This window comes from Thunnus albacares, chromosome 19, assembly GCF_914725855.1.
Source record: "Thunnus albacares chromosome 19, fThuAlb1.1, whole genome shotgun sequence".
NCBI lineage: Eukaryota > Metazoa > Chordata > Actinopteri > Scombriformes > Scombridae > Thunnus > Thunnus albacares.
In genome coordinates this window covers 14,496,513-14,524,019 of record NC_058124.1, presented here as the reverse complement: position 1 = coordinate 14,524,019, position 27,507 = coordinate 14,496,513, and the positions used below count along the sequence as shown (strand labels likewise).

Sequence of the window (27,507 nt, the reverse complement as noted above, 5' to 3'; positions counted from 1 at the left end):
ATGCTGCATTCACGTCCGACAGATAGGATGGTAGAAACAATTTCCATGTGAGGGTTTAAAAAATACTGTGCATTGTCAATATAAAAATATATCCACTAAATTGGGTTTAATTACCTTGAATGATGGATTTCTGCTGAGGTTTGGTTTGGTTTTTAGGTACTTCATTATTATTAAACGCCTAAGTCGGATCTATATTGGAGCTTTCAGGAAAATCCTATTTCCCAGTCATAATTACAACTTGGATGTTGACTTGAATGCTGTTTAGAAGTCAGAAACTAATTAATGTCCGATATGACGCTCTCATCTCAAGAGCCACAGAAAGTGTTAGCTTGCTTTTGTCTCCAAGAGCTCAAAGAGTGAATGTACAAATGCAAACAATTCATAACATAATAATTCATCCCATCATGTATGTAGTTTATTTCTCATGAATATCTGTGTATGGAAGCAGTAAGAGCAAAAGTTTTGGCAGCCAGTATCACTTTTCAGATCTCGGCTCTGTTTTATTGTCATTTAGATTACATCATGATTATATCACGTACAACAACAATAATATTTCAGTCTCACACACATACTGTACACTCATGGGATTCTTTTTTTTTTGATGCCAGACAACTGCAGTCTGCTTTGCTTAAACACACCCAACTATGCTGTACTCCTGTAGTAACTGTATGAATGTGTGTGTGTGTGTGTGTGTGTGTGTGTGTGTGTGTGTGTGTGTGTGTGTGTGTTTTTCTCTCCAGGGAGTTCTGTACGATCTTGACAAGGTGAGTTGATGGAGGGGAGGGTCCACTGTAACAACCGCTCCAAGTTTGGTGCGCGTTTACGGGAATCTTTTGATGTAGGAAAGAGTTGAAGGGGAGGAAGGAAAAAAAAAAAAATACAGGATTTGAAGAATAATGCAGGTAGAGAAATGATGAAAGAGGGAGACAGTGGGTGAATCGAGAGGAAGAGAGGCAGCTTGAGAGAACTGTGAGAGGCTGCAAAGAGGGAATAAAGCACGTCCATATCATGAAAAGCATATTTGCATATAAGAAACACATATGATATAATTGGACATTTTGCCAATCTAATTACATACATTTAACAATCCCAAATGTCACTTTTGTCATATAAGCTCCATCTTGCAAACTGTACCTCATTATATCCTGTAGTATGGACATAATTATTGATTATTGGTTATATTTATAGCTATCAACTATGTGTAACCATGTTCTCATGACCTCCAGTGAATTGTTGTGCCTGTCTGTCTGCAGCAAATCAAAACCATTGAGAGATACATGAGACGTCTGGAGTTTCACATGAGCAAGGTAAGAACTTTTTTTTGTCAATGTCAATACTCGATAAATTGTGTGAGCTTTTCTGCATGTTTGTACTGCACCTTGAAAAAGCAGCCACTAAGCACTGTTGAAGCTTTCAATACTTCACAATAATTCTTCTTTCTCTTTAGCTTCTTCACATCTCTGACATCCACACAGTTAGCTGAGAAAATTGCTCCCACTTTCATGCCTAACCAGCAGACGGTTAGCTTAGCTTAGCTTAGCACAAAGACTGGAACAGAGGCTAACAGTGAGCCTGGCTCTGTCCAAAGCTAACAAAATCCACCTACCAGCACCACTAAAGCTCACTAATTAACAGTTGATATCTCGTTTGTTTCATCTATACAAAATCCAAAGAAAAAAAATGTGAAACTATTCATTTAAAGGGGACATATCATGCCTCTTGTGATTTTTGTTATTTTTATAGTTATGATGTCATAACAAGTGTATGTAAAAATGCTCCCTGAAAATCAAAAGCCCAGGTTTCAGTTTGCAATGTTACCTCTACTTCCTCCTCATGATGACATCAGATTGTTTGCACACAAATGTCCGTTCTGTGATCTTTGTTGCTAAGCATATTTTGCAATATTTCCTGTTTCCATTTCGAGTAAAGAACAAGAAAGAGAAGTGAAATCCTGCTACTGTTTGTTTATGTAGTGTGCCGAGCTGCCAGAGGGCTGCCGATGGGCAGCTTCCTGAAGCTGGCCAATCAGAACAGAGTGTGCTCATCAGGAGGGGTCTTAAGGAGACAGGAGCTACAACAGCCTGTTTGAGACAGAGGCTGAACTGAGGGACAGCATAAAGAGACAGTATAAGATAAATAAGGGTTTTTTAAAACTGTAAATCATGTAAATATATACCAATAGAGCCCCAGAATATAAATATAGACCTGGAAATTTGATCATTCTGACAAAATAGGGGTGATAATTTGCCTTTTCGGGTCTTTAGAAGTTTCTGGTTTCATGTTGAGTTATTCAGTAAGGTTGCAGTTTTACGCTACGCTCCACTGACTTGTTTTAAGTTGGTTTGACAGGATTTTTGCAGCCAGATTTTTTCCAGCTCGTTTCTGGTTCATGTGTTGACATATTAGGAACGGTTCCAACTGTTTGATGATTTAGGCAAAAACTTCCCTACCAAGGTTGCCAGGTAGGGTAACTTTTTTTCCCCCTCCATCCTCCTTTGTAGTCTCCTCCCAGGTGGCCAGGTGGGGACATTAATCCCCCCTGCATGGTTGCGAGGTTCTGTGACTTCTCTTCCACGTCCCCTTTTGTAGTCCTGTAATGGTCTCCCTCGCTGTGCATCAAATCAGACGTGACAGCAGGCAATCAGAACACACACGCCCAAACAACAGCGCCGTTCCAAAGGTAACCATGGTTACCCGGAGACGGAGCCTTTGAAGTCCTGAGGAGCTCAGAGGAGCCATCTACTGGGTGACGTTAACCCTTTATGTTCCTATACACCCAGACGGACAATAAAATCTCACCTTCAGACGTCCACACATGTACGTAAGAATACGACAGAAGACAAGCAGACAGATTTGCGCCTCAGAAGTGTTTCTGAAGGGTTGAAGACGACAGTGCATCTAGGTCAGGCCATAGTGGGGAGCCATTGACATAGTCCTTAAACACAAGAAGATGAGAAGAAATGGAGAAAAAAATGTCTGATGAGAGACATTTGGTTTTTTGAGGAACTCAGGGAATGTATCTGCATTCGTGCTCCACTTTGACTTTAATAACAAAAAAACACAGGCAGATTCTGTCCTCTGAGTTTAAAACAAACACACACTCAAAGCCTTTCTCCTTAACATCCACCATCATTCTGAAGCAGACAAGCCTCTTGTCCTCTGTTCTTCCCAGCTCTGTATAAAAATAGATTTGAACACACTTGTAAATATTTGAAACAGTGAGGGAGTGACTGATTTATCTAGTCAGGCAGGTAAAAAAAAAGCCACAAAAGTAAAAGCAAAGAGAAAGTTAAATCTAGCTCTCTCTCTCTCTCTCTCTCTGTGGTCTTTCGTTACAAATATAGACCAGTGCCCTTTTTAATAAATCCTCTTCTTTTCATTGAATTGACTTTATGTAGTCTGTTGGCTGGAGATCAAATAGTTTCAATAAATTCTAAAGGCTTTGTGTTAAAAACTTGAGTCAGTAATTCTTTGTCATTATTTGAATCTGTTGGTTTTATAAACTAGTTTTTCCATCAGAGTTTCTGCATCAAACAGTATTATTTGACTGCAGGAAGTAGGCATGTAGTGTAGTAAATGTTCTGGCTTTTTTCTACAGAGGAAAATGACAATATTCTCTGAAAATGTTGCATGCAACATTACAACAATGAATTATCATTGTGCAGATTTTATAGGAACTGTGAAAGTTTGGAATAACTCTTGTAATTTATGATTTGAATTTTAGGCAAATTGCAATCATGAATAAAACTCATGTCAGTGCCATCAATGCCAAGTTAACTATCAGCCCTGGAAGCCCTCTGCCTGCCTCGTAAACTATTGACTTTACACACACATGTACACACACACATACACACAGACACACTAGACAGGTCCATTTCCAAACCTCAGCATCAGCAGATAGCTATCGAGTGAGATCAATTGAGTGTTCAGCTAAGAGAATCAGCCAACCACAAAAGCATTGAGGTCAGGGAATTAAAACACACGCACACAAAGAACTGGCCTCATCCTCATATAAAGATATAGAGAGTGGTGAAGTTACAGTATAACTGATGCCTGAACTGGTGCTGCTGTGATGATCTGTCTGTTAATGAGACTCTGACAGAGTTTTGTGTGTTTATCCAATTATCAATTCCCACACAGCTGTCAGGTCTATCAATTACCTTCAGACAGACTAGAGGTGAGGTTCCCAACATCTGGGCTGCAGACTGGCACCAAGCCTTGGAACATTTGGCTTTGGGTTGTGAGGAAACTATATTATCAGCCAAAAAAATCTGAATAATTATTACATAATTTTACAATCTATCATAGGCTGTTTTTTGTGGTAATTACCTTGAATTTGGGGCAATCTGTGCTACATTTTCCCCTCATCTCTCTTCACAGCCCCGACAACAATATACAGATTTTTTTTTTTTTTTTTTTAATTAGAGGTTATCAATATGTGAGGTAACCAGTCTGTCATCACCCACTTTCAGCTTTCAGCAGCACATGAAATCTGTGAGGACACTATCTGAGTGTTGCCGAACTGTCACTCTGAATTTCCTATTTAGTCAGTGACCACAATGAAATACATCATGTGAAGTTAAGTTTCAGTGTCAGCTGGGTTTTGTTAAACCACACCTGAACCAAAACTTTCACTATTTGTAAACAATAAGAAGTAACCTATTAAAAAGGTTTATCTATGAATTAGAAAAGACAGTTGTATTTGAGAGGTGTGTGTGTGTTTAGGTAGGGAAGGATAAAACATTTAATAGGCAGGTGTTGCTTATAGACCTACGGAGAGGAGGAGAAAGATGACAAAGGAGTCATCATCACCTTTTATATTTTTGCTATTGGTACTAACAGCTGGAGAGTGTGTGTGTGTGTGTGTTTGTGTGTGTGCTTTTTCAGACACAAAAGTTGCTGCGTCAGTGGAGGGATACAGGAAATAGGCTGAGGTCTGACCTATGAATGGATTGTAAAAGGAAAAGTAGGTTTTATTTGCCAACTTTTTCTGACAAAATAACACAGGACACCCAGAGTACCTGATATGAAAATGAATGTTAGATGAGTATTTTGTCATTCAGTTGAGTATGTCAGCATCATACACATGCATAAATCATATATGTGAACAAAAACATACAGTATGAATAAAACTGAAAAAAAAGCAGGACAATAAAAACACCTCACAGTTAATTAATCGGTAACTCTGAGAGGATGTTTAGTGTTTCAGCAGCTGCGAGCTACAGTAAGTGTGCACTTGTTTGTTGGCGCTTGTGCTCAGGCGCAGGCGTGGCTCTTTGTGCAGGACAGCTGCCGTGAGGGACGACTTAACAATCGTCTATCAGCGAGTTGTTAGTGAGCGAGTGTGTGTGTTTGTGACTCACATCAGCCGGGTCTTTTGTTCCTGTTCGTGCTGCTGGCTGCCTGCAGATGTCTGAGCAGTAATTGGCACACATGGAGGAAGCAGGTGGCACAATACAACCCCTATGATGTCCTGCATGGGATAGGGTCCATGGTGTGTGTAAGTGGCTGTATATATATATATATATATATATATACATATATATGTGTGTGTGTGTGTTGGCCTCTAGTATCAGCAGGGCATCATTAAAGAGATGAGTGACAGAGATTGAAGGTGAGATGTGTGGCTGCCAGGCGCCTCCTCTTCCCCTGAGAGAGAGGGAGTGTGTGTGTGTCTGTGTGTGTTAACCGTGTACTAAATTCAATACAAAATGAATGTAAGTACTTTGCATGTGATTATTTTTTTCTTGCTTTCCACTCCTCCCTTGAATTTTAACACTAACACACACACATACACAGACACTCTAAGTTCCCCAGAGAGGGTCGTGTGTGTTTGATGCTGTTTGATGTGGCCCGCCTGTTTTAATCTCCTTATAATCACTTGCCCCCGGGCAGAAAGTGTGTGTGTGGATGTGTGTGTGTGTGCACCATTATCCTCCAATGGCCATATCTTAAGAGGATTCCTGCCATATCCTAAAGATTCTCCGCTTGTATTCAACATTCCCCGCTATTAAACTCAGATATACAGGAGAGACAATCCTTTAAAACTCCCAGATAATCAAAAAAAACACCACATTTACCTCTGACTGTACCAAACAAACATCATTAGTTCATATTTTTTTAAAGGATTATCTTCAGCTGGACTTGAAAATACAAAAAACAGCAACAGCTAGTGTAAAAGAGATATTTCATCCTCATAAATGTGAACACTGTATTATCCTCACCCGGGGCATAATTGATTCCCCAATAAAGATTTTCCCATAATCCCTCACTAGGGCTCTGAGCGGAGCAGGTTTTGTCATCCCACTGAGCTGTAATTAATACAGGGACTCTGAGTCCAATAGAGGATGTAATTTAGAATACATTTACATTTAATATCTCTTTAACATCTGGTAAGAGTTAATTAAAAAAGGTTCAGGTGTTTTTTTGTTATGGGATGAATTTTAAACAAGGATTGATTTTTGTGTTGAAATAGCCCTTTAAATGAGCACACTGGTGTCACATTTTATGTCCTCAGCGGCTTTTAAAAGGGGACTTCACACATTGGTTTACTTGTTTTATAATCACTCGCCCCCTGACATAAAGTGTGTGTGCAAAGAAGCATATTAGCTGCTCAATATGTGTGTATGTGTGTATTTTAATACACGTTTTATGTATATGCCTGTGTTGCAGTTTCTGTATTTTCTTTGTTTGTGTTTTCCTGTTTCTTCTTTTACTGGGGGTGAAATGAGCCCGAGGCACCGCAATATGCTGATGGCTGTCCTCTGGAGCGGAGCTTGGCTGACCTTCAGAAGGACATTTCCTTGAAGGCAGCAAGGGGCTATTGTAATTGGGGGCGAAAAATTAGCTTAATTAATTGATAATGATATGATTAGTGATGGCTTGAGCAGAATGATGGCTATTCATCAGCCCCAGTTTGTGAAGGCCTGTTTTTGTTACCGAAAAGCACAATTTTCTCCAAATGAATTGAACTCATTGTAGTCACCTACTCATTCAGGAGTACAATAACATAGTATTGCTCGACTTACTCAGTGCAAAAGTTCACTTCTTTCGACACAGTTTAAGTTCCTCTTCTTTACCAGTGAAAATTCAAAAATATCCATAGCTCATGTTTTCCTTGGTTACGTTGTAAACAAACTTGTTTTAAAGCTGTCGATTGTTGGCTCTGGACCAGCTCCATAGCAGGCAGAGAGCTGAGAATAACAGTCGTGGTTGGAGGGTGTTATATAGCTGGCTCAGTTCAGCTGCTGTAGCCGCACCATATACACCACATACCACAGACAGACAGACGGGGCTGGGTCCCAGTCGGGGGTTGGGGAGTGCTGAAGTGGGCTGGTTGTCTTTTTGTATGTATGTAAGCCAAGATAAGTCATTATAACTTTACAGACATTACCCATCCTGAACAGAAAAACCCCACTGCAAACCACAGCAGCATTTCACTTTTTATCATACATTAAACCTTCATGTGAGTGTGCCCATCCACCACAGCAAAAACATTACACTCTCTCCATTATACATCTGCAGTCACAAGCATGCCGGCGGTGTGCGCTTCAGACATAAAGACACACAAACAAACACTCAGAGAAGCTGCTAGGACAGCACGAGCCAGAATGGCCCATTTTCTCCCACTTCTCCCTAATGAGTGCCATAAAAAGCGAAGCATCAATATTTCAGCGCTCTTGTCAGGCAAGCTGCAATATTTCCCTTTGATGAGTCTCACCAGAGGTGTTTTGTTTTGCCCGGATGTCACTCCGATCATATGTGAACTCAGGAAGACAGAAAATTAGATGGACAGGACGCTTAAAATCTGGATTGTTAGTTGATTGGGTTTTGTGAGAGAAATGACTCAGCAAAAGTGCATTTTTGTCTCTGTTTCTCAAGGACACTTACTTTGATTCCGTAGAGTTTTAACTCTGTTTTGTTTGATCCTGCCGATTTTGACACTTTTGACATGAACATAGTGATTCATCCTCACGCTTTTTAAAAAAAAGCTATAGTACGCTTTGTTAGATGAAAAGATGATAAAAACAAACACGAACACACTAACAAAAGAAAGTGTCAGATTTTAACACCTTTTTAACTCTGATGCTCTTTAAACAGAAGTCTTCTGCCATGGAGTTACCTTTTTATTCATTTTCATATAAACATGGCTATATGTTTTTATTGCACTTTTCTGAACATAGTTCCAAAGTGTTTTACAATAAAATAACAGAGTGAAATGATAAAATAAAGAGTTTTCCAGTGTTGATGATTGGAAAGTGAACACATATGTAATAGTCTTGACCCCAACTATTTCAGTATTGTATTAAAAACGCTGCAAAATGCTTGTGATGTAACCATTACTTCCCGATTTTTGGCGTTCCCATGACAATAATCTGTGTGGGTCATTGCAAAAGGTTTTGACTTTAACTACCATGTTGCCCAGTTACCTTATTGTTCTGAAATGGAAGCATGTTTCATCCCCTACATTTGGAGATTGGATCAAGGAGGCACTGAAGTTGGAGAAAATAATACTATGAAAGCTTTGAACACAATCTGGAAGCCTTAAAATCCTTGAAACAGGTGCCTGACACATCCAACACGTCTTATTCTGATCATTTCACATCACATTCCAGCTCACAGTAAAAAAAGCAGGATATCGATGGAGTCGTTCCCTCTCCCCCTGTGGGTTTGGATGAGATCAGGCTGGCGCTGCAATCAGAAGTCGGGGCAGACGTCTCCAAATGAGCTCTAAACGCCGTCTGTTGTTCCCCCGCTTTGGGAGTGTCCCACTGGGGTCTCAGACTGGGACGGCGTAGCGTCTGCCACTGGAGGCTACAGTCATACTGACACATACCAGCTGTATCTGTTCACTCTGGCAGTTTAGGAGTCTCTGCTACTTATCTGTTCATCCCTATCTTGTCTCTTTTGATGTCTTTCTCTCTGTCTATGAATAATTTTTGCTTTGATATTACTCTAATTTCTTTTCCTATCACCTCTTTTGTTGTTTTTACCTTGTCAGCCTCTTCCTCTTTTCTCCTCTCTGGAATCTAAAAATGTACTCTCAGTCACATTTTAACCTTCTTTTTATATATTTTGTCAGTGTTTCATTGTCAACAAAACCTATTTTTAGCTGTTGTTCAAAACCCAACATCAGTGCTGAGTTACTGTTCAAACCTAAAGCCATGTCAGGCACCCTTGAATGAATCCCAGTGAGATGTGAACACATCTAGAATAATTTAGATGGCAGTTTGAAGTTTTTGGGGGAGTTTGCGTCCTGCCCAGGGATGTTTTGATGTAATGTATGGAGGGTTTCAAACTTCAAAGACTCGCTTCATTTGATTAGTGCAGAAGTTTCCCCTCGTGTGTGTGTGTGTGTGTGTGTTTGTGCATTAATTAATGTGAAACTTTGCATGTGTGTGAATGCATGCTTGTCCTTCTGGTGCACTTACTAAAGATGGGGGGGCCTCTCTGTGTTTGTGTGTGTTCAGGTGGACGAGCTCTATGAGGCGTTCTGCATCCAGAGCCGTCTGAGGGAAGGTGCCAGCCGGATGAAGCAGGCTTTCTCCTCATCTCCCTCCACTAAAGGCACCAAGGAGAGCATCGCAGAGGTCAACCGCCGATACAAAGAATACACTGAGGTACTGACATAGAGCATCAACAACAACATAAAGTACATTTGCTCAAGTAGTGTACTTTATACTACTTTATACTTCCATTCCACTACGTTTCAGAGGAAAATAATGTCCTTTTTAACTGCACTACATTTATTTGTAAGTATGTAAAGTAATGACTGTTGACTAATATGGTCTGTATGGGTAATGATATAGTGAAGACGCTGGCTTTAGTGTAGTTAATAGATATTATTATGAAAACATGAAGCACCTGAAATACAATTGGAACAAAAACATTTCAAGATGTTGAATGACACACTTGCAGATGTAAACACATGTAAACAATATGCCATAAAGAGTTGATCCCACCTGACAACACCCACAATATACTCAACTGTAAACATGAACACGTAAAGCCAAATACTTACATAATGACCTTTAAATCCTAGTAACACACACACACACACACACACCTGTCATCATCTGTCCTCATCTGTCCTCAGGGCTTAGACCAGCCATCCTGCCTACTCTGCTGTTTAGTGTTGACTGGCATTGTCAAAATCTCCAGAGATAACATGATTGCTATTGTTGTTCTTGTCTTGTGTGACAAAGGGCTTTTATGCAATCTGTCTTATCTTCTTCCTTTTGTCTTTCACAGAACATGAGCACATTTGAGAGCGAACTGGAGAACCTGCTCGGGGAGTTTCATATCAAAATGAAAGGTGAGATAAGAATTCTTCTAAGAAAACCCATCCACATATTGATACATTCCTCTGAAATGGAAGGCGTTACTTCTTTTATTGTTTTGAATGTTTTGTTGATGTGTTGACAGCTTATTATTCAGAGCATGTCCACACTGTCCTATTACAAGTAATATGTCAACCAAAAGCCAAAAGTCATGAATACTGTAGCGGAAAACTGAACCACTGTGTTGTCACCCTGGATTAGAAAGTCAGCTAAGGTTGCAGAACTTGTGGTTATCCACATCATGTCAGTTTCCTGTTTCTTCTGCCTGTTCTGTGTGAATAATAAAAAAAAAAGTTCCAAAGATCCATTTCTTCTCTTTGACAGGTTTGGCCGGCTTTGCTAGGCTCTGTCCTGGAGACCAATATGAGGCAAGTTCATTGTCTTGTCTTTAACACTCACACTGACATCTCATCATCATGTGAGAGGTTTCTCAACAGAGTTTTGTTTAGATGTAAACATTTTGCAAGCGACTTGTTAATTTCTTTCCATTTGCTCACAGAAGTTTCCGAAAATGATCTTACAAATGCAAATTGCAGAAATGAGACAGCAAACAAACAAACAAACGGAAAATTCCCCAGAAAAGAAAAAATTGGGCCAAAAAAAAAAACGATGAAAAAAATAAGAAAGGGAAAAACAAACAAGTAAAAAGTGAGTAAGTTATAAGAGAGGATGGATCAATAAGAAAGCTGCATTATAACACAACATTTATGTTCATTTCATTGGCATAAGATATTATTTCTGATCAGTGGGTGTCCTTGTTTTATGTTTTTGTCTGCAGCTTTAGTTTGTAGGTAATTCTTTTACCATTTTCCTTTTAATCTGCTCATCCATTCTCTTGTGGAACGTCCATCCTCGCTGAGGCAATGTCCAGTTATACATGTCTGTTGCTTTAACCAAAAGAATATTTAATTATGAGTATATTTATATTTATGAATATATCTATGATCTCGGGGGATTACTCCCAGTACTGGTTTTTTAGGATTCATCTGCAGGGATATCTCCAGAATGTTATTTATAAAAATTAAAAACTTTGTTCCAAAAGTTAATCAGTTTGGGACACGACCAAAGAACGTGTATACAGATGTTCAACATTTTGGACAATTACATTTGTCACTTTAAGGTTTCCATCTCCATTATTGAAACAATTTGCTATTGTACTAACTCACAGCTATCAAAGCTTTGTTCTTTCTCTGGATTATGACTCATTTCTTTCTTTTCTGTCTGCTGCCTTCTCATTTGTTGCCTTTAGATCTTCATGCGGTATGGTCGCCAGAGGTGGAAGTTAAAGGGGAGGATTGAAGTTAACTCCAGACAGACTTGGGATGGAGACGAGATGGTCTTCATGCCTCTCATCACTGACCTTATCAACATCAAGGTACTGATAACTAGTTAACTTAGTGCCTGAGATAGCAGTAAATACAGAAAGTGAAAGTTGAAAAGCAGACGTACAATACAATATGCAGGTTTGTTTTTCCATGCACGTTATCCAGGACTGATAGGCTTATCAGGTCCAACCGATGAGTGGATTCTGCACAAGTCTCTGTTTGACTTCTTATCTGCAGTCGAATGTGATAGTTTACACAAAATCACGGCTGGTGCAACTAAACACTTTATCAACAATCATCTGACTTGTGAAGAACTTGACTATCATTTCCCAGACACAAGTAGTAAATAAATAAATCCTGTTTTTGGCCCAATCAGGTGACAGAGCTGAAGGGCTTGGCCACTCACATGCTGGTGGGCAGCGTGATCTGCGAGACCAAGGAGCTGTTCACTGCCATGCCTCAGGTGGTGGCTGTGGACGTCAATGACCTGGGAACTATTAAACTCAACCTGGAGGTCACGTGGTAGTAAGTATCCTTTAATACATACAACAAGCACCATTTTTTATGTTGTTCAAGCATTTTTTTTGGTTAGACTGTAGATTTTTATGTAGGAAACTGTACTGTCTTCAGCAGAATAATAACAATAAAGCCAACCAAATTATTCAAGCAGTAAAAAGCTGTTTTATTATTGCATAATTTGTATGGTAGATTGTTTTACTAATACAGATACTGTAGATTCATTCAATTGCACAAATGTTACTTCGTGTTCCAGTCTGATATATTTAAAAGACTTTCAATGCTTTGATGGTGTCGCTGCTGGGTCGCAGGGTTGTGAGGAACAGTCTATAACTATTTTGATCCCTCCATCACTGGTTGTATGTTTTGTTGCCAATGAATGCCTTCAATAGCTGTTACATGACTTATGGTTTCCTGCCATCTGGTGGGGAAACATGGTCATTACAAGTTATGTCAAGCAACTCAGTTCTGTCCTGCAACGACCCCGAATTAAAGAAATCCCTTACACAGCAAGTAAACAGAGATGATTGATCTGCTGTCTCCTCCAGCCCCTTCGATGTCGAGGACCTGACTCTGTCATCTGGCAATGTGAGCAAAGCCACAGCACTCCAGAGACGAGTATCAGTCTACAGCCAGGGCACGCCGGAGACCCCCACCTTCCAGGACACCTCCTTCTTTGTGAGTCCAACACACAAGCCTCCTTTCACTTGATAGATGTGGTGGGAGACAGTAGCTTTTATCTCATTCTGCTGCTGTTTCTTCCCCAAATCAATGTAAATAGACATCTTAGCTACAGTAGAGGAAACTGAACTGTATATTTTGCAGACCTGTAACTGAGAGAATTGAGCTGACTCCATAGTCTCTGCACACTAATTTGACTTTTGCCTGCACCCTGCTATATGGACATTTTAATTATGGTCCCAAATCTTGCAGTTTTCTTAGTTAATGCATGTAATGTATGTGAGTAACGCTAGTGCTAATAAACTAACCCTCACCCATTTCCCCGCTATCCCCCCCTTTGCATTTCTGCATTAAAACCCCTTACCCACACTCTGTCCCACTTTACACGTTTATCCCTCCTTCTTGTATCTCACTCACCTGCCTTCACTCGAATTACCCAACACCTTGTCCTATTTGCCTGCGTGCATTTGTGTAAAGAAGTGGCGGCCATATCCTGTGGAGCGCCAGCGCCTGTCCTTCCTGCACATGCTCCGAGACACCCTGCTAGAGAAGCTAAGGCGCAGTCGCTCGTTTGGCGACCTGGCCTCACTCCGGCCAAGGCCCAAATCCAGTCTGGAGGTCTATGTGAGTGTGTTGTGGCCCCTCAGCCCTCCTAACCGGACTCTTGTGTGCCCCCTTCCTCACTGACATGGTGGGGATTTTACTCTCCTGCTGCTGTGGACACATTTGGGCTTGTTCAGTCCCTTTCTGTTGGCTGCAAAATGCCATGTGTGGCTATGTGCATGTTTATTTGCATGACATGCTTTAAGCTGTCTGTGTTGTTGTTATCTGTTTCTGTTCAGATTTAATTTACTGTCTTGGTTGAGAAGAACTGGTCATAATAATTTAGAGAAAACAGTGGAGTTGGAATAGATCTTTTAAATAAGTTGCCATTACTTTCTTCACTTGAGAGAGCTTTCTCTTTGTCTTACATGCACTCATTTCAAACTACATCTCCAGATTAATCTCCCATACTTTTCTGCAACACATGTTTACTCCCCTGTCTTCCCTTTCAGTCCACTTTACCAGATGATGTCTTTGAAAATGGCGGCTGCGGTGTGGCTGAGTGCAAGCGTCTCTCTTTCACCTTCTCCGACACCTCTGGCTCCACGCCCAGCCCCAGCCCTGCACCAAGCTCCCACTCCACAGGCCAGTCCAACCCTGAGATCACCGTCACTCCGCCAGAAATAGACCCGTCACCTTCACAAATCCTCCCAACAAGAGGTGACTCCATCGCAGAGGAGCATTTAGAGGAGGAAGAGGAGGAGGAGTACGAAGAAGATGGGGAGACGGGTAGTAGAGGGAGCAGGGCTAGCGGGACCAGCGCCAGCCTCGCCAGTGACGAAGCGGAGGTGGCAGAGGATTCAGAGTGGGAGCGCACAGAGTCCCAGCGAAACTCAGGTTCCAACTCTGGTTCGGCTGCTCCGTCGTTGTGTTCTGACGGCCACCTGTCTACAGTGGCCCCAGAGGATGTTTTCTTGGACCACACCGACGAACTGAAACCTGTGGAGCTGGACACAGAGGAGGGAGGCAGCCTGACGAGGCAGCTTGTGAAGAGGCTGACTTCTTCAGACATTATGCCACTGAGTGGAAGCTCCATGGAGGGTGGAGGAAGCCTGAGCTGGGCAGGAGAGGGAAGCAGGGCCTTCTTGGAGAGCAGCCTGGAGGAGGCCATCCACAGTCTGCTGATGAGGCTGGAATCACTGACTCACCGCTGCAGAGAGCTGCAGGACCTGGAGCAGGAAGTGATGCGCCTGGAGGACCTACTGAAGGTGACCTACTTACTGCACTGAATGAACAAAGAAGTATTTTATATTGAGTAGTTTCAGGGAGTGACACTTTTTAAATAAACTCGACCTTTTACTGTGTTCCTCATCCAAATTGTTAACTAGTTACAGTTCATACTCATTAAATCCTCCTCCTTGCCACATACTATGTACCTATATTATTTATTTTTACTGTACTCTGATAAAGTAATACAGAAGGTAGATGATCACATAGAAATACTCACCAAGAGTTTACCCCTGATTCAGATGTCAAAAGATAAAGCAAGAACGAGACATGGATTAGATATCATGGCAAGAACTGTGGCAGGTTTACTTTGATCATGTTGTAGAATTTTTAAGGGTTAACACACTTTTACCTCCTCCTGTCTGTAGTGTCGTCTCCCGGGTCACAGGAGCCGGTCATCCAGCCTCAGTCTGACAGTGGAGAGCGCCCTGGAGAGCTTTGACTTCCTCAACACCTCTGACTTTGACGATGAGGATACAGGAGACGATAACACTGTCCTCAGCATTCCCCCACAGAGGTCTCCGCTTTTTGATACAGACGGAGAGAGGATCGGGTAAGTGGAGGACAGAGGGAGGAGGACAATGACGCCGAGTACATTTTCCGTTGTATCATGGCCTTCTAATTTATAAATGTATGCATGGTACAGTTTAAGAATGAAAATTAAAGTTTGTTGTTAAGGTATCACATATGAAAAAGCACAGTAAGACACAACAGCAGTATAGTTTTGCTTTCTTGTGCTAAATGTAAAATCAGCTACTTGAAGGTTTGGACAGAAAATCTGCATCATCTTGCATCAGGGCAGCAGAGTAGTTTGTCATTCTGTGTTTCTGCTGCCACTCGGTGGTGACTCTGGTTATGTGCCTCTCAGTGGCCAGCATCCAGAGGCCAGAGGACACCTGAGCGAAGCCCTAACAGAGGACACCGGGGTGGGCAACAGCGTGGCGGGAAGCCCCCTGCCGCTCACCACTGGAAACGAGAACCTGGACGTGGCTATCGTCATCCACCTGCAGTACTGTAATCACCTCATACAGGTAGAGCTCCTTCTGATAACTGTTACAAAATGATTTATGTCAGCCACAAACCCCTCCCCACAAATTTGACTTTTGTGTATCAGACATCTAATTTGCTTTTGTTTCTTTGTGTAATGGCAGTTGTTGAGCGGGGTGGGTATGTGGCAGCGTCGCAGTCTGCTCCTCAAACTGTCAGGTCAGACTCAGCTGTTAGAAGAGCTAGCAGAGATCAGCGTTGACAGACTGGGAGCGATTACATCTGCTGCTGATGGTGCGTACCAACAAGTGAAAACCTTTGTTTCATTGGTTGTCTTATGTGTTTTACCAAACAACATTTTATCTGCATACACAAAGGACTTTCTGGTTTGAGTTTTTTTAGCGTCTGACCTTCTGTTTTGTGGTTGTTGTTTTTTTTTCAGTTCTCCCGGGACTCGCAGAGCGCCCTGAGTTGATGACTCTGTGGTCAGAGTGCAGTGGGTCTGCAGGGCTTTTCCACACCACACTGGACAGAGTGTTTAAACACATGAACCAGCGCTACACAGCAGTGCTGCAGGAAAGAAACCCACATAGTGCTGACACAGGTTGGCTCACATTTATTTTGTTCCTGCAAACAAGCCAAAGGTTACACTTCTACACATTCAGTATTAGTCTACGGGTGCTTGTTTACACTTTTTTCTTTGTCCCTCTCTAGTGATCAGTACAGTCGTGGGCGAGATGGTGGACAGGAGCGACCTGGTAGCTTCACACAATCCTCTGGCCTCTGCGCTCTCCCAGGACGTCCTGACCGTGTTTCAGTTCTACGGCTACATCTTACAACATGAAGTACAAGACATGGAGACACACCTGCTGCACCTGGACAGGGAGGGTGAGCAGGATTCACCCTTTAATAACTTAATACCCCAATGTTTAAGTGAGGATATTTTTTTTTCATGCACAACAAAGATCAAGCTGGATTTGATAGTTATATGTACTGTACTGTACATAAGTTCTGACTGATCAGCAGGACTGTTTGCAGATAATACGAGCAGCTGGAACTGTGTTGGTGTAAACTCTCCTACATGTTATACTGTATACAAACATGAGCAATTGCGCAAGCTAACAAACGTTTTGATGGTGATAACAGAGAACATGTGTTTGAATGAAAGTGCTGAGTGTGGGAATATGGTCCACATTGCTCACAGTTGCATTACAACATGTGTTTAATAAAGAATAATAATAATCATGGATTGGAGAGGAAGTTATACAATATACAGTAGTTGAGGCTAATCATTTTTGTTTTTTACTGATTATTTTTTACAGAAAAGAGCAAAAAATCAATTTCCACCACAAATTCATGTCCCCATGCACCCAGAGGTTTTCAGCTCCAAGAAGTCTCTAATCACCAGTCAGTCATTGTAAACAGGGTCACCTTGCGTTGTTGACAGCTCAGAAAATGCTTCTATGATTAGAGAGATAGATAGGTAGGTAGCAGAAAAGACTCGTCTGCATGGTTTAAACTTGGACATGTGTGTTTGTGTCTCATCTTCAGAGGTGTTTGCAGAGGGTTTGTGCAGTGGGGATTATTCTCGGTGTCTAGCAGAGCTGGAGGAGGTGCCCCTGTCATCCCTGTGGCCTAAAAACAGCACCCTGAGGGCTCTGGCCTCCCTACTCACTGCAGAGGATCCTCAGGTCAACAAGGCAGCAGCTGACTACCTCTCCTCTGCAGCATCACACAGCCACTTCAAGACCAGGGTGAGTAGTGTCAAAGAAAGGAGAGTTAAGAGAAAAGGAGAAAAGAGGTAGAGAAACACCACTTCAGATACTCCTGACAGATGCCACAAGCCACATTTGAATGTTTGTGTGTGTACAGGCAGTGGAGTGCTACACCCAGGCGCTGTCAGAGGCCGGAGTTCAGAGCCAAAGGGCAGCGTGTTCAGCTCTCAGCTGTCTGCAGGTCAGTGGCCTTTTGCATCATGTGACACTAAGAATGTGGTACTGATTTTAGGTCTCTGTTTGTGTTTTTTCAGGCTAAATGTCTTTCTAAGCAATACTGTTTAAAGAAGTGGTTTGTAATTTTTCCAAGTCTGTCTTAACGAAATACCCACTAGCTTTATTGTGAAATATGCAGGACAAAGCCGCAGCCCTGTTTCAATGCAAAAATGCATTCTAAAGTTCACCCGAAGCTAATGTGGGCGTTCAACAGTTCTAAGATACACAAATCCAGCCTGTTTCCCTTGACAATGTTTCCCTGCCAAGCTGCATCTGAGGGATACTTCCTCATAGCTGCATGTAGATTAGGTTTGTTCCCAGGACACAACATCAGCAATAAACTCACACTGCCAGCACAAAAATACCAACCCGATTTGGCTAATGGGACCACTGGAGCTTCATATTAACCACAGCTGAACTTTAAAATGTGTTTTTTCACAGAACGAGGGACTTTGGATTTTGTCCCTCAGTGTAGTCGTTTTAGGAAGCTTCACAGTCGGTGTGGATAGGAGGGGTGATTACAGTGATCAGAAATTACTGGGAAGTAGTGAGTGGAGCATGAAGAATTTTATAAATTCAGCTAAACTGTTAAACATGTTATTGCCATGTTATGAGACTGAAAGAAACACTGATTCAGCATGAAGTCATGTGAGAGTCGAGCTACTCGTCAGGCTGATACAAATATAAACTGTGTCTAATGTTTTTTCTATCAGTTTGGTTTATAATGTTTATTTTCACCATCATCATTATATATATGACATTGAAAAAAGTGGAAACTAAACCACTGGATTGTTCACAAGTACCCTCTACAGAGATGTTTTCTGTCTGTCTGTGTGCCTGCAGGCCGTAGAGAGTATCAGAGCGGTGGTAGCGCTGTGTGATTCAGCTGATGAGGAGCTACGCCACGTCGCCATAGAAACCCTGCTCACATTTGGTGAGTAGCAGATTTATGGAAATCAAACATCGCTCAGCTTTGATGCTCGTCTGCAAATCATCTTTATTTCTGACTTGCATTTCAGACACATTCCTCAATTTACTTCGCACCATAAAATATAAAGTTAGTAAATGATGAATTGTAGAAAGTGTATGCGCACACTGGATTAAAGCTGCCAAAATTTAACTTGATTGAAAAAAATCAGTGTGTTGATCTTCATCAGGTAAACGACCAACATGACAAGCTTTAAATCCAGTGTGCAGATACTCTCCGTTTCTTCTTTGAATGATGATTTTTTTACCCCTCTTCACTCACCTTCATCGTGGTTTAAAGCAAAAAATATAAAGACTGCATAGACACCTTTTCAATCTGAGAAATAGTGAGTTATTTGTCATCACTGAAAGCTGCTTGGAGGTGCTGCGCTTCAAGGTAACACTCGTGTGTGTGTGTGTGTGTGTTGCAGGTGAGGAGGGGCGGCTGGCATACGAGCAGCTGGACACGGTGCCGGGAGAAATGATCCGTTTGGGCACGCGGCGAGGCAACGCCGTCACCACTGCCTTCTGAGCCATCGTGCCACTGAAAAACATCCCAGACGACCATCCCAGCCCAGCACTGTCCCTCATCTTAACCCCACCCTGCACACCTCACAGGGCTGCTAACTTGATCAGTTTATGGATCTGCTTATTGTTTAAAGGATGTTGGCACAAACTTAAAGATCACCGTCACCACTTTTGATCACTGTTCTTACTGACACTGCCTCCTAAAAGGAACTAACACCAAACAAACTGTCTTAAACATGAAGACACACAACCTATACCCCTCCTGCACACACACACACATATACACACATAAACACACACACACACCTCACCCTTTCCTCCCCCTGCTTTCTGAGCCAGACAGACTGGTCATGTTGGGTTTAACTGGAGAATTTTGAGTGGACACGACGTCGCTGAAAGCTGCTCCAAAGACTTGCAGAAAGTAAAATTTGAGCAATGCATCTTCACCACTTCACACAAGCACAAAATACTTGTACCACTTATTCACTGATCAATTATCATCTTGATTGTGACAGAGTCAGTCGTTTCACGCAATATTCTAATTATAATATTTGTATAATCACTGTTTATCTCATGTTTTAGTTTGTGGTTTTTGCATTAAGGTGCATAGAAGATGTTTTCTGGCGCTTTTTTGGAGAATTTGCACTGTTGTAAGGCATGTAAATATGGCATATTTTACACGGCCGGTGTAACGTATGTGGTTGTATTCGAAATGTATATTTAAGTTCTGTTTTCTAGTACTTTCCATTTTTTGGGTTTCAGGGATTCTTGTATGGTTGAAAGGTGTGTGTGTGTGTGTTGCGGCAGGACGTTGAGAATGGCCTCTGAGAGAAAGTGAGGTTAAATGGTTAAAGAGCCCGAGTTTAACAGCAGTTTACAGTTCTCAACAGATTTAGACCTCAGTTATCAGTGGAGGAAAAGAACAAACGAGACTCACTTAGCAGTTTTCTTATACTTGCAGTTTAACAAAGTGCAATTTTTTCTGTACATATGTGACTCTTTTGCATCTATCCGACATGACAGATTTGACCATTTGAGCCTTGATATGGTCGAGCAGGCGGGTCGATACACTCTTTTGTAAATGTTTTTTTTTTTCCTACCAGGTACGGAGCCAGTCGAGGGCAATAAATTCGGTTTAGAATCGCGTGAGAATGCACTTTCTCAATATATCTGTACAGAGAGGAGGTTCCTTTAGGCTGAGGAGAGGTGTAGCCTGCACATTCATAGTGAGCTCATAGCAGAATTAGAATTGAAGCGTTTATCGTGAGAAGCGGCAGAGTGAAGTGTTCTGTTTTCTTCGGGTCTCCTCTGTTTGGGGAAAACTGACCCGAGGTTAAGCGTCTAATTCCAACCTGTCTCATCGTAACTGTACTACTGAGTCCGGTGCTAGTGCACGACAACAAAACTCACATTTGTTCACACACCTTATTTATTATTCACTCCTTGTAATTCTAATATTCTCTGGAGTTAAACTGTAATAGTGCAGATGACATTGTTATGTAAATGAATTGTATATTTATGTTCTATTTTTGATCAGGTCTAGTATTTGAAATATTGTTTATCGTTTAAAAAGGCCTCTATGTTATTGCCATGCTTAACTTTAATTGGAGTTTATTTTGGATGAATTAAAGTAGATTAATTATTATTTTGGAGAAGATTAAGATTTGCTGATAGTCTAATAGTATTATAGATTTCTTTTCCCTAAAAAGGTCCCAAACATAATGGGACATTATATATTAGAAATGTTACTTTATTACTTGAGACTTATTGTAACCAAAGGAAGAATTAATTCTTAAAATTGTCTTTTAATAAGAGCTCATAATTCATCAAGGAGAATGTATTTTCAATACAACATTTGCATTTTGGCCAGACTTACCTTTAGAAGCACAACTTAAAAATAAGACAAATCCATAATATATGAATCTTGTTACATTTGGTTCTAACCGCACAGTCAAAATAAAGCCATATTAATTAAAAACAAGTGGTAATATTTTTATGAAATGTATTTTTTTCTTTTGTATTATAATCTGTAAATGTGTGAAGTTGTTACTAAAAGCTAAAGATGGTGTTTTTTTTTTCTATACAGCTTTTTGCAAAACATGGTCCATATTTTAAGTAACAGTTACTTTTATTTCTTCCATGATGTGAATAGCATTACAGTATTTTTGGTAGAGTATCCAATTTATCATTCAGTGTCTGTTCATTACTTTTGAGTGAGCTACTTTCTTTTTACAAACTTGCAGTTGACCAGTGTTATAAGTTGATTCGTTGGCTGTTCAATTCTGAATCACCACAAAAAGCACAAGTTGTCAAAATGTGCACATCTTTAATTATTTAGAGACTGGTTTTAAGAATAACTTGGTACAATTTGCTGAAATTGAACTTTATTCATATCTGTGGTCGAGAGCTTCAGTACTGATCCATTTAAGTTGCATACTACTCTTCTCCATTGTGGTTAGCAGTATTTCCTCTGCTCATCAAACGTTGCAATAAAGTTTATTTTTGCATAATTAAAATTACAAAGTTGTGAGGCTTTTCTTTTTTTACAGTCTTCAGTCAGTGTCAAGACCAGTGGTTGTCATTTGTGAGCAGTGACTTTGTGGATTTGATTTACATTTGAATATTCAGGGGACAAAAGATTGTCACACATAGTACATTAACAGTACAGACAAGAGTAACATCCTTGTTACCATGCAGGTTAATTGATCACATTATGAATTAAAAACTTATCTGCCCGTTTCTCACTTTTAAATACACAATGAAAAAGTTTCATATATTTTTCTTTGATGTTCTGGACACTGACGATGACTCTTTACCACCCTCCAGTGATTAAATTTATACTGCATCAGTGTTCTCACAGACTTTGTGGTACGTTTCCAAGTGTGTTACGACTTCAAGAATCACATATTGAACTTAAATTTTGTGTCGAGATGGTATATTTCCAAATAACTGGTTTACATGAACCTGAAAGGTTAAACAAAAGAAACAATTTCACTGAATAAAACCATTGGTGGCGTTCATCCACCAAAGCTGCACAATACCCCATTTTTAACAGTAGAAAGATAAATTAAAAACTGTTGGCTAGTAAATGAAAACAGAAAAATCCTAACTTATAAAGCCAACTGACTGAGGTTAACCAAAAAGTATTTGGATAATTGTAATGGTGGTTTAAAATATGTAATTTGATATTTTACTTTTCTAGTAACCTTTTACCACATTTTGTTTCAGGACTCCTGGCCATGTCAGCAAGATATTCTGACATGGCAATGATAGTATTTCAAGCATTAAAAGCTGTATGAAAACACCTCAATGCTTGCGTCTTTTCCGTGGCTTAATAGCAGGTTACACCTGCCAGGTTTAAGGTTGCAACTAGTGGTTATTTTCAATTAAACTGTCAATTATTTTCTTGACAGCCCAGAGATATCAGTAATCAGAAAAGACTAAAGAAACCAGAAAATATTCACATTTGAGCAGCTGGAAATCAGAATTTTTACATTTGAGATAAAATAACTGGTGGTTGTTTATTGACTAATCAACTAGTTGTTGCATCTCTAGCCAGGTTTGTTTACTAAAAGCAGACTAAGAGTTGCTGCTTATGCAGTCTTTTCCATAATCACCAGCACCTGGAAGCCATTTTCAGAATCAAGTCTGCATGCCAGACAAACCCAGTTTACCAAACAAACAGACTCCCATTCAAGATTCATATACCTAAATCTAATATATATATGAAACCTAAACATAAGTCAAGTTTTTTAAAAAAAAAAATGTTTATTTTACATTAACCATATGTACACAGCTGTGGCATAACATTGCACAATTTCACAGTGTAAACACTTGAGGGCTGAACATAACGCCATCCTTGGAGCAAAAATGCCTCAATAGACTTCCACAAAACATTTTGACTTCACAGTAGGGACAGCACAGGCGTTGATAGCAAAAGCTAAAAATATTGTAAAAAGATAGACAGCCCCATCTGTTAAAGGCTTAAAATGCAGTTTGAAGTACATTTTAAAAAGAAAATTATAAGCTAGTTACTCAAATGACGTCTACTTGTTGCTGCCAAAGCACACTGGCTACAATCTGCTGACCTGATTAAGCAGGTCAATGTCCCATGATGTGCCAAGAGTTGTCAGTTAATCCTGCTCTGAAGGTCCCACTTGTTCATGGTCTGAGGTCTGTTCTTCCTCTGCGTCACTCTGACTGCAATCAGAGTCTTCTTCCTCACTCTGATGGGCCACTTCACTGTCATTTTCTTCCAACTCATCCTCCTCTTCATGCTCATCCTCCTCCACATCAAGGGCCATCTCCCTCAATTCCTCCAGATTGTCTGGGCTCTTCCCAGTCAGCCTCTAAATAAATAAGTTTAAATAGTGGGTTAAAGTTTAACAAGTTGTTCCAGATTGCACTGGTTTTCATGACAGCATCACCCTGTATGCGACATTAAAATAAACTCTGGGATAAAGAATTAAAGGAGTTAGCTCAAGAAAAATGTTTGAAATGAAAGTTTATGCAGATAAGCTTTAATTCAAACCAGGTTCTCTACCATAAAAGGAAATGCCTGTGATTAAAATGATAAGTTATTGTGTAAACAAAATGTCACACCAACCAAACATTGTCTCTTTAGTGTGACATAACAGACGAGCAATGCTGGTGTGCGTACCTCAATCATATCAGCCATGTACTGTACGTGTTGTGCCAGCTCTTGCAGCTCTTCATTGTCACCCTTAAGCTTTGTTATCTGTTCCTCTTTGGCCTCGATGTCTTTGTGTAACTGGTAAAAAACACAAAACACATTAAGCACGACAGAGACCAAGATCAAAAAGGCCAAACGTATAAAAGCAAAGCTGTGGTACAATGGGCAAACTCAACTGAGATTAAATGAAAGTAAACAGCTTCAAAGCAATGCATCTTAAATACACCACAATCACCCACTGAAGCATTCAGGAAATAAAATGAAAGCTGTTGGGAACAGTGGATTAGGCCCGATTTTTGGATCTGGCAAGTAATCCACAAATCAGATTTTATTACAGGCTTGGCACCTTCAGCGTTATTACTTCAAAGTTAAATAAACTGATTTCAATGAGTGTATTCAGGTGCAGAGTTAATTCAAAAATCGAGTGCCAGCTGGACTGAAGCCAATTAAGGTTGACTCAGCCGGTGGGAGCGTGGGAACAGCTCAGTTGACAGCTAAACATTAGCAGTCTCTTAGCGATTAACTCACCTTCTCGTTCTCCTGTAGAACATTGTACAAGGCCTTCCTTCGCTCCTCAGCTACCTCTTTCCAGTAAGTGGAAGGTGGTGTTTCTAGAACAATAGCGGGAATTTAAGGTCAAGGTAAAAATCAAGATGTTTTTGGGGTATACACACACCTCAATCTGGGGCTAGTTAGTTCTTTTATTGTGAATCCCTACCTTTGACCATGAGTTCATATGCTTCATTGGACATGCCATCTGTCAAACACTGACTTTCTTCTGTTTGGGTTGATTTGACTTCTGCCTTCACCCTCTTTGGACCTCTGGTTTGTTCTGCGCTCCATTGTTTCCGTTTGGGAATGACCTTTCCTGCCTAAAGAGAGAACACCAGCTTAGAAGTCAGTTTTACATATGACAACTACAGAGATCTTGTTCTGTCATTAACCAAAACAACAAGCCAGTGCATACCTTAGCAGACCTTCCCATTTCTTTGTTGACAGCTGAGAGTTGGAGGACCTGCAGTGTTTGCCTGGGGGGGCCCATTGCCTTTTGAGATGGGCTGAAAAAGCTCTGAAAGACATCAAAAACCCCAAAGTTAAAATGTGACCATATGTAGTTTGGAAATCTAAAACATCAGGATGGTAAACAAAAACCAGAAAGCAAAGTCCTGCCAGAACAGTGGCATACACCCTTTCCCAAGTGAATCCTTTCAAAATCATTTTCAAAGTCTCTATTCACTGAGGCTTAGCATCACTTTTCACACTTTACTTTAGTTACACTGTCACCATGGGAGAGGGCATAAGTGAAGTGGCTTAACAACACTGCCATACGCAACAGGCCTACAGGTGTGGGAATAGAGGCAGGTCCCACATTCAACAGCCGTGGGAAAGTGTTTTTTTCTTCAAGGTTCATTACGGAGCAGTTTGTTAAAGTTTGGCTACAGCTTCACAACACTGCCTGTGCATTTCATGCCTACAGAAAAGGGCAATTTGAAGTTGTTAGGGAGACAATGTCTGACACTTTGAAGTACAGACATTTAGAAATCAAAACACTTAGCTCTTTGTCTAACCAGGAGCCAACTGAGCAGCATGTCATACCTAATGAACACAACATTGCTCAGACAAATTTAGCGTTTTCTCAGAACCATCGCTCACAATAGATTCAAACTTTACTTCTCCGAGAAACAGTCAGTCAATACAGAGACAGTTATACAGTCTCCTGCCACTCAGTACAATTCTGGAAGAATAATCTCCTTTCATTGCTGCAGTCATTTAACACCAATCTACTCCAATAAGATTTTTCAGACACATTTTGACTTAGTAGGAAGAGCACAGGTGTTACTAATATTAATGATGGCTTATTATATTCAGGTGTCCCAGTAAGACAGCATGCACATAATTTATTTCAATCATTTACATCTGTACTCTTCCTTCTGTGACATGCCAAAATGTCATCTGTGAAAAAGGCCTATTCCAGTTCAAACTACCAATTAATGTTTGGAATTTGAATTAATGCACATGCATTTTGCTTTTCTCTCATTTTATTGCATCATATCGTCTACTGCATTTATGCATTTCAAGTTATGTTGTTTGTTGATGTGGTGTCCCTGTAATTCCCCTTCCCATTGTCCTGTATTGTGTTTTTTTAAACGCCATGTGGTGAAACCACAGGATAATTTTTCAGTGTGGACAATACAGTGTCTTCTTCCAGTGCTTGAATTAAATATCCAGTCTATGCACAGTCTCATTTCTGCCATCTATATTGCGAGTTATTTACAAGACAAATAAAACCGAAACAAAAACGTTTTTACATTGGATAATGGACTCCTGACAGACACAGAAGAGTCAAAAATCTCCCCAGTCTCACCTACAGACACTGAGATCCAGCTGTTAATAACACGTCAGAAGGGCCTGTGTGATGATACATCCGTCAGCAGTTATATATCGTGTTAATATTCTACTTGTGTATTACCGTGAGCCCTGAACTTTAACTGTTACAATACATTTGGTGACATTAATTTCAAGAAAAACAGATTTCTAAGAGAGAATTTATCAACGTCACTCACCTTTATATTCTCATTAGACCTCTGCTGGTTGTGGCTTAGCTTTCCACTCATTTTCTTCCACAGACCTGATAAGGAAATTATTAACTTAAAGTTAGCACACATTTTTTAAAAAGTAAACGGGATCTTTTGATGTGACACATTTGTGAAAGTCTGCTATTGATTGTTTACCGTATAAACATAAAATACGAACTCATTAGCTTATTAAAATACAAGTTTACAAGGCGGCCTCGTCTGTAGAAAAACGGCCAACTGACGCAGCTAAAACAAGCTCTGCTAACGCTAATAGACAGTTAGCTGTTGTTATAAATACTTAAAGAGCAGCAGATGTAGTGAGAATTAAAGTGAGACATTTTTAAAGTAGATAAGCGTTAAATCAACTTACAATTGATGAGAAGTAACCTCGTTGTTGTGGCGGAAGCCTTTCTTTCTTCTGTAGATCTCGCGCCAGGGGCTTAAATACGCCCATTCAGTCACGTGGTAAAGACGTTTTTTTTTTAGAACCTTTATTTAAACGTGACAACAGTTCTTCATAAACATAAATGCACAGTACAATATTAAACACTTCTTTTCAGACAATAGACAAGCATCATATAACAATCACATATAAAACAAAGGGTAATAAAAGTAAATAAAATAAAATAAAACTTAGTAAAAAAAAAGAGGAGTCCTAGAGCTTCTCTGCAAGTTTAAGATTCAAAACATTCTTCTTCTACATTCATTTCAGTGATAAAAAATAATGGCACAGCTCCTTGTGAACTATATAGAAATTCGGTTGTGTTTCGGGGATCTATTCTTATGTAAAAATGACTTTCCAAGAATAATAATTATGTTATTTTCTAAGTCATGTGTTCCATCTTTCATAAACATACCAAAAAAATCACATTTTCTTTTGTTAATTCAGAGAAATGGTCAACTTTAGGTAATAACCAGTGGTGAAAATCTTCCCAAAAGGCCTTGGCTAATTTACATTCATAAGAAAAATGTTCTGTTGTTTCAGTGAGTTCATCAAAAAATTAACAGTTGTTGAGATTTGAGACAGTTGAGATTTTAGTGCTGTTGTTATTTTTGTTTGTTCTTTCAATTGAA

The 27,507-nt window shown here is 40.3% G+C and overlaps 2 protein-coding genes across 5 annotated transcripts in view; one reads left to right on the top strand and one right to left on the bottom strand.

The window, feature by feature from the left end:
• ripor2 (RHO family interacting cell polarization regulator 2) overlaps positions 1-23,103 on the top strand; it is a 65,074-nt gene extending 41,971 nt beyond the window's left edge. For all 4 annotated transcript variants that reach the window (XM_044335768.1, XM_044335770.1, XM_044335769.1 and 1 more), the window contains exons 5-22: positions 741-764; positions 1,254-1,307; positions 9,471-9,620; positions 10,252-10,315; positions 10,665-10,708; positions 11,590-11,715; positions 12,042-12,190; positions 12,730-12,859; positions 13,918-14,673; positions 15,061-15,245; positions 15,561-15,723; positions 15,844-15,973; positions 16,122-16,283; positions 16,394-16,567; positions 17,231-17,433; positions 17,552-17,635; positions 18,514-18,604; positions 19,068-23,103. In XM_044335768.1, coding sequence (XP_044191703.1) covers positions 741-764; positions 1,254-1,307; positions 9,471-9,620; positions 10,252-10,315; positions 10,665-10,708; positions 11,590-11,715; positions 12,042-12,190; positions 12,730-12,859; positions 13,918-14,673; positions 15,061-15,245; positions 15,561-15,723; positions 15,844-15,973; positions 16,122-16,283; positions 16,394-16,567; positions 17,231-17,433; positions 17,552-17,635; positions 18,514-18,604; positions 19,068-19,168 — 2,790 coding nt within the window. In that variant the 3' untranslated portion in view covers positions 19,169-23,103. The remainder of the gene's footprint in view (positions 1-740; positions 765-1,253; positions 1,308-9,470; positions 9,621-10,251; positions 10,316-10,664; positions 10,709-11,589; positions 11,716-12,041; positions 12,191-12,729; positions 12,860-13,917; positions 14,674-15,060; positions 15,246-15,560; positions 15,724-15,843; positions 15,974-16,121; positions 16,284-16,393; positions 16,568-17,230; positions 17,434-17,551; positions 17,636-18,513; positions 18,605-19,067) is intronic.
• gmnn (geminin DNA replication inhibitor) lies at positions 22,921-26,910 on the bottom strand. The gene is made up of 7 exons (XM_044335774.1): positions 26,804-26,910; positions 26,422-26,486; positions 24,825-24,926; positions 24,576-24,729; positions 24,386-24,468; positions 23,825-23,935; positions 22,921-23,513 (listed from the first exon to the last, which is right to left on the bottom strand). The coding sequence occupies exons 2-7, from the start codon at positions 26,470-26,472 to the stop codon at positions 23,298-23,300; spliced, it is 717 nt and encodes a 238-aa protein (XP_044191709.1). The 5' UTR covers positions 26,473-26,486; positions 26,804-26,910; the 3' UTR covers positions 22,921-23,297.
• Positions 26,911-27,507: the final 597 nt, after the last annotated feature.